General features: G+C 49.4%; 1 protein-coding gene across 1 annotated transcript; it reads right to left on the minus strand.

The window, feature by feature from the left end:
* Positions 1–3,660: 3,660 nt before the first annotated feature.
* On the minus strand, positions 3,661–6,252 carry CALHM3 (calcium homeostasis modulator 3). Its single transcript, XM_008490436.2, has 3 exons — positions 5,966–6,252; positions 5,104–5,359; positions 3,661–4,110 (listed from the first exon to the last, which is right to left on the minus strand). The coding sequence occupies exons 1-3, from the start codon at positions 6,250–6,252 to the stop codon at positions 3,661–3,663; spliced, it is 993 nt and encodes a 330-aa protein (XP_008488658.1).
* Between the last annotated feature and the right edge of the window lie 661 nt (positions 6,253–6,913).

The following is a 6,913-nucleotide window of genomic DNA, read 5'->3' on the forward strand; positions in this document are numbered from 1 at the left end:
GGGAGTTTTGCATGTTCCAGTCAATGTAGGATATAGAAAGGAGGGATCAGAAAATACTCACTGTTCCCATCAGGAGAGTTAGCCCTGCTTGTTTCATGGGCTCTTGGTGAGGATCCCTGAACATGTAAGTCACATCTGAAAGTCAGGCATCAGACCAGCCTGGAGACACAAAATGCTGCTACAGATTGTGAGTGACCCTCTCTGGTCTCACTCTCACAGGACAGTGCCCACTCCTAGCAGAACTACTGGGAAGGGACCTCTGGAGATCATCTGGTCCACCTCCCATGCTCAAGCTCACTCACAAGCACATCTAATTGGGTTGTGACTATCTCTATGGATGGAGGTGTCACAATCTCTCTGGGCAGCCTGGTCCATCACTCTTAAAGTAAGTACTTTTTTCTGTTTACATCGAATTTCCTGCATTTTGGGTTTGTGCCTGTTGCCTTTTGCACCATCATAGGTCACCAGATACCTTTCACCACGGCAAAGAAGGGTTCTTCTCTGGCTTTGACGGGAAGCACAGCACAGGAATCCAGCCTCAGGGAGGCTGGAAGGGATGAACGCCCATGGTCCCACCCAACTTCAGATACCCCCTGGCCAGACTGACCCTCCTAGAAGTGTGTGATCCTTTGTAGACCCACAAAAATATACAGAAGTTCACTTAAACTATTCTCTGAGTCTAAATCCTCCAGTTTTCTCACTCTTGGCACAGATAAAAAAGCTGTTCCTCTTGCCCTTTTTTGCATTTCATATTTTGTGGCCACTCTGGGATGACTTAAAACATGAGAACATGGAAAGCAGCATGCAAAGGGGAGATGTGTAGATCTCTTCTCTGAGCAGGTTAGGAAAATAGCCAATTTGACTAGCACGGAGTGATGTATCTGAACTGAATCTCAGTCTGAGATTTGCAATGTCATGCCTGTCACAGTTTAGGCTCAGCCAGTGACTCCAACCAGGACTCTGCTCACACAGCCCCTACCCCCACTATGAGACAGGGTGGAGAAAATCCACCCAAAGGCTCTTTAATCTAGACAAGGACAGGGAGGTTTGCATTCCCCAATTACAGTAATGGGCAAAAAACAGACAGAGTCAGCTTGAGAAGATGAAGAGACTAATTTAATCTACTAGGAGAAAGGGAAAACATGGCCAGGTCTTAATACTTTTCCTCTCATCCCTTCTTCCCCGGGCAGAGGGGTTTAGGGTCAGTTCCCCATATGGTGTTTCTGCTGCTCTCTCCTCCTTAGGGGGAGGACTTCTCACATTCTTCCCTTGCTCCAGTGCAGGGTCCCTCTCATGGGAGAGAGTCCTTCCTGAAACCCTCTGCCATGAGTCCCTCCCGTGAGGTGCAGTCCCTCAGGAACTGCTCTGGCCTGGGCTGCACACAGAGTCACGGCTGCTGCGGGAACAGTCACCTCCTCTGGCACGGGGTCCTCCATGGCTGCAGATCCACATCCGCCCCTCTCCGTGATCCTGCTTCATATCTGCCCTCCTGTGACACCTCAGGGGCTTCAAATCCACATTTACCCCACTGTGGTCCTTCAGTGACTGCTCCTCCATGCTCCTTCAGGGACTGCTTCACCGCGCTCCTCCATGGGCTGCAGGGGCACAGCTGCCATCTCACCACGGGCTGAGGGAGATCTCTGCTCAGGCACCTTTCCCCCTCCTTCTTCACTGACCAGAGTGTCTTTTCTTTGGCATTGCTCTCTCTCACTTCATCTTCTATTCTGCTCTGCAGGTCCTTTTTTAACATATATTTTTACAGTTTCGTTTCCCCTTTCTTGAATACCTTACTCACAGAGAGGCACATCCAGCTTCCCATGTCTGTTTGGCCTTGGCCAGAGGAGGGGCAAGGCCTGGAAGTGAGGGAGCTTCCAGCAGCTTCTCACAGGAGCCACCCCTGTGGCCACCCCCACTTCCAAAACACCACTGCACGAACCCAAGGCAGTGAGCAATAAAAATAAGCCAGGAATGAAATTTCAAGTGCAGTGCTGGTTTAAAAGGAGAGCTCTGGACCTAAGTAGCTCAAAGTGGGAAAACCACAGTTATTCCAAACCAGCACCATCCACAGCTGGCTTTGTGCCCTCTGTGAGCATTTCCAGGGGAACTCAGCAGTCAAAAATGAATTTGTTATGCAAATAAGTAGAGCTCTGCAGCCCATCTCTATGCAACCCACAGCTCCCACCAGGCCTCAGCTGGCAGAGGGGTGCAGCTGTCCATGGGTGGGCCATAGAGTTATTTGGCTTTCCTGTGTTTTGCCATGCATCTCCTCCCTCTCTGACTCTGTGCACACAAGCATTCTGGTGAGGAGGAGACCCACCTCCCAGCAGTTTGATGAGTTATTTTGGGGGTTTAATGTATGTTTTCAGCTCCACTCCACCCTTTGTTTTGGATTTAGTCACAAGGGGGTGGTAGGTCCCTTTGCCCCCTTTCCCACCCTCCTCTTTCCTCCTGGAGGACCTGCTTGCCCCATTTACCCATGAATGGCCAAGCAGATGTTTCTTCTTCATCTCTAATCATCACAACCTCTCCACCTTCCACCCTTCTATTCGCAGCTACAAAGTGGGCATCAATGTGAGCCTCAGCCTGGAAAGATGTACGTGTCTGTACTGTGTTTGCAGTAAGGAGTTTAATTCATCCAAACAGCAATGATAGACAGAAATCTCAGTCAAACTGGCAGCATCTGGAAAGGGACTGGAAAAAGCAGGTAAGAAAGTAATTAGCATTAGAGACTCAGAGATAAGATTACATTCAGTTTCAAAACTAAGTATGGAAATGTCCAGCTGGGTGATGCAAGGATGATCCTCTGGGTAGATTGGATTGTAGTAAAATCTAGTATTTGAAAATCCATATTCTGACTTCTTTGACAGAGTAATTTTGTCCTTTCCATGGGTCAGTGTCAACCCCAGCACAGTCCTGTGGCTCTGAATATGTTAGCAAAGCCTCCATCTACTTTCCCTCTGCAAATCCAGCCCAGTTCAGGGGCAGTTATCCAGAGGTATTGTCAATGAAATTTATGCTGCTTCATGAGTTTCAGTATGTTGCCATATTTTGTTTTGAAAATGCATGAAAGTATTAATGGGTTGTTAGAGGTAGGCTGAACACTTTGGCAGCTGGGCTGGGGTCAGCCAGAGCTCTCAGCAGATGGAAAGACGTAGGAGGTGGTTTTGCTGTTTTGAGTAAACATGTTGGTGTGGTACTAAAAGAATTGCCAATTAAATTACTCCAGTGTCAGCACCAGAGTCAGCACTGACGACTCTCCAAACCCGTCTCTCTCCCCGTTTCACTGGAATGGGCAGGAGCTCCTCACACCTCTGTCAAACTGCAGCTCCAGTGGGTTTGCATACGCAGCCACATGTTGCTGCCTTGGTTAAATCCTTTCTTGAGCCAGAAGTGTTTTGTCACAGGTGGTGGGAGCTGCAAAGCCTTTAAGATGACAAAAGTACTACATAGAGCACTTGGTTGAGAAATCTCATTAACAGTCTGGGACTTTTGGGCCTTCACAGCTGGTTCATTTTGGAGGTTTTGTTAGGCACACCCTGGATATGAGCCTTTGGGATTGGTGTTTATGAGGAAGATGTGAGCACCACTGTCATCTGCTGGTCCTTGTTTTATGCAGAGTTACAGCAGTGTCCCTTCAGTGTCTGCAGGACAAAGTCCCCTCTACACATCTGTGTGCTGGGGGTATTTGGACCAGGTACTGGAGCTGTCTGCCCAGGCTGGAGGGGATCTCTCTTGCCTCTGGATTGCCTGGCTAACATCTAGGGGAGGTTTCTCATAGTACCACATTTTCAGAAGTTTATTCACCTGGTCCTGATCTGTGATGCCATGGAGAAGATCTTCCTCTTCTTCAGCTCCCCCTCCCTCCTTAGACAAGTTGAAGCTGTGCAGTTGGATCTCTTGTCGCATGCTTTTGAAGAAGTGGAGGATGCATTTGTGAGCAAAGAGCCGGCTGTGCTCGCAGCAGGTTTCCTCAAAAATCTTTTGCTCTATGTCAATGTAGTTGCTCCAGTGACGTGCCTGTAGCAGGGTGGTCTGGTTGAAGCAAGGTCTGAGCCACCGGGCAAGAAAAGCTGCTATGATAAGGATCAGCAAAATGCTCCAGCCAAGTGCCTGGGTGATAAGAAACAAGCAGTGGAACAGGAGCAAGGCAGATACAAGGACAGGCACGAGCTGTTTGCCTGTATCACAGAGACAAGGTACTCGTTAGGCTGGAGGGGCGATATGGTATACCTGGTCTTGCGTCCTTGATCTGTCTCTGAAATTCAGCACCCTCAAACTGCACTCAGAGGGTCACTACAATTTCCTCCCAGTGAATAAAGGGCATTTATCTGTGCATCAATAGTCCAGTAGGATTACGGTTTGCAAAGTTAACCTGGAACAGCCAAGCATTTGCTTTGAGCATGGTAGTGTCCCAGGGAAAGGGGGCTTCAGTGCTCTCTCTTGGGGCTCATTTATGTGCACTGAGGTAATTATCTGCCACCTACACCTGCTCCAGGGCCCAGGACTCCCTGCAGCAGGAAGAAGACATCCCAGACTACATGCATCTCCCTTTGGTAGGAAGAAATGTCTTGTTTTCAGTGCCCTCCCACAGGTCCTCATCCCTAACCTGGCATTTGATACCAAGAGCCTGGGCTAGCCAGGGCTCCACTCCTAATCATGTCCTGTTCTCCTGTTGCTTCTGGGCAAGGTGCTTTCACCTGTCTCAGCATTCCTTGTCCTTAAAACAGTTAGTCCTATCAGTTAGGACTATTAAATCCTAACCTCTGTAAAAACAGAGGTTCGCAGTTACCAAGCTCTTCTGACACTGTACAGGGCCTTAGAAGATGCCTACGTTCTTTGAAACCTGTTTTTTATTATCTTGGTTTAGAAGCTGCTGGTTCTTCTAGAAACAAAGTCCTGTTAATTCATTTCCTTCCTTTACCCTAGCTAAGTGACTATGGAGATTATCAGAGGGTGTCAACATTTGGGGCCATAAAGAAGCAAAGAGCAGTCTTGTTTCCAGCCTCCCCACGGCAAAGCTATGACAAATCAAGAAGAGCAGGAACAGATGACTTGTGTCCCGGGCACCTCACTGACAGGGGGGCTCTGCCAGCAGGGACCTACCTGGGACCAGCAGCGCAGGTACCTGGACACGGCCTTGCGGGAAGTGTTGTTCCTCATGAGCTCATCGTCCTTGCAGGAGACCTTTGCCAGCAGCTGCTGCACCTGTAGTGTGCTGATGTTTTCAAAGCCCACAAATTTCTCGGGATCCACAGAGCTGCTGAAAGCACATATCAGACATTTGCCATCGAGGAGGGCGACTATGATCCAGACAACAGGGGCAACCATGGCTCGCTGTATGATGGAGGAGCACATGTACCTGGGGCAGGAGAGACAGGAGGGGGTTAAATGCTGGGAGCTTTCTCCTCATCCAAAGTCTTGATGGATACAGGCTGCCCTAAGCCATGCAGCCCTCCTGGAGCCAGGGAACCCACTCCCAGGGCTGTCCCAAACATTGCCTCCTGCTGATGCTGCTTCTGCTCTGGGATCAAACTGTGTTGCCTCCCAGTGAGATCTGAGCCAGATCTCAGCAGTGCTTAGTGTGCTGGCTCTAAACAGGAACAGTGCACAGTCCTCCCATTGTGTCCCATGCCTTCTTCATTTATTCTTTTTTTTTCTCATCAGCTTGGTTTCTACCTGGAAAATCACTTTTCCCTGCATCCTGCTTGCCCCACTCCATGCCAACCTGTGCACTGGGTAAAACCATGTAACAGACAGAATGTGATCTTCCTGCCACCAGAGTAAGCCATCAAAAACTCAGCTGAAGGGAGGAGAACCACAAGACTGTTGATAAAGAATGACAGTGATGGAAATGCCACTCATTCTGCACAGTTAAGTGGAAAAGCCTCCACCAGGAGGATCAAAGACAGAGAACACAGCTAAGGGGAAAGCAAAAGGAGAGATACTCGTCCAGTGCAAACCCCACCTGATGATAGCCAGATCCTTCTTTCTGCGACCCAGTGGTCGCTTCCACTCTTCCAGCATCACCAGGGACTGTCTGTTGAGGATGAGGCCACAGAGGAAGAGAGCAAAGGCAGGTATGAACATGATCCCCAAGCCATATGCCATGTTGTAATGGGGCAGGCAGGGGCAGCTGAATTCAAAGGTGGTATACATCTTCACACTAGCCAGGGCTAACAGTCCACAGATCCCATTCATTACAGATTCTGAGTTGGACTGGAAATACTGGAAGATCATCTTGAAACGATCCATTGTGGGGTTTTTTGTCAGGTGTGCTCCTCCTGGGAAATTCCTGGTCTGCCTGGCACAACTTTTCTGCCTTTGCCCCCTCTTCTGTGACCGTGGAGCAGGGGACGCAGCTCAGCCCACAGTCAGTCCAGGAGGCAGGTGGGGATGGAAGACAGCTGCTGTGGCAGGAGGAAAACCCTGTGCTGGGACTTCCCCAGCAGCACACAGCTTTCACAGGTCTGTCTCTCAGCCAGTGCTTATCTTCCAGGGTAGTTGGTAGCTTTTCTAGGTGAGCAGATTGTATACAGTCTCCATCAGCTCTTTTTTTCCAGCCCAGTTTTTAATTTTCAGGGCTATCCCATGTGTCAGCCAGTGACAGGCTCTGGTAGTGCTGGGTCCTCTGTCCTGGAGATGCCAACTCTCAATGGAGAGCTGTCAGTGGATGCCTGGGAGCTTCCCTCTGTGCTGATTGAGGGCTGTTGATCGATTCATTGTCTGGGAGAAACCAGGCAAGTCAAATGACCTTATCTGTGTCGCTGCTGCCACCCCATTTCTTTTCAGTGAAGGAGGTGAGTGGGGGAGGCAGGAAGCACATGCCTGGCCCTGAGCATGCCACATCACCCGGAGCACAGATTTCCCTATGAAAATGGGCTGAAAGGACCAACCCTTCAGTTAGGAAGCTGTG

The sequence above is a fragment of the Calypte anna genome, chromosome 6 (assembly GCF_003957555.1).
Source record: "Calypte anna isolate BGI_N300 chromosome 6, bCalAnn1_v1.p, whole genome shotgun sequence".
Classification (NCBI taxonomy): domain Eukaryota; kingdom Metazoa; phylum Chordata; class Aves; order Apodiformes; family Trochilidae; genus Calypte; species Calypte anna.

Excerpts from the sequence above, each read along its gene's own strand:
- CALHM3 (XM_008490436.2), bottom strand. The coding sequence starts at position 6,252 with ATGGATCGTTTCAAGATGATCTTCCAGTATTTCCAGTCCAACTCAGAA. Across the intron at positions 5,360-5,965 it reads AAGGATCTGGCTATCATCAG|GTACATGTGCTCCTCCATCA; the intron begins GTGGGGTTTGCA and ends CTCCTGCCCCAG. Across the intron at positions 4,111-5,103 it reads ACCTGCGCTGCTGGTCCCAG|GCACTTGGCTGGAGCATTTT; the intron begins GTAGGTCCCTGC and ends CTTATCACCCAG.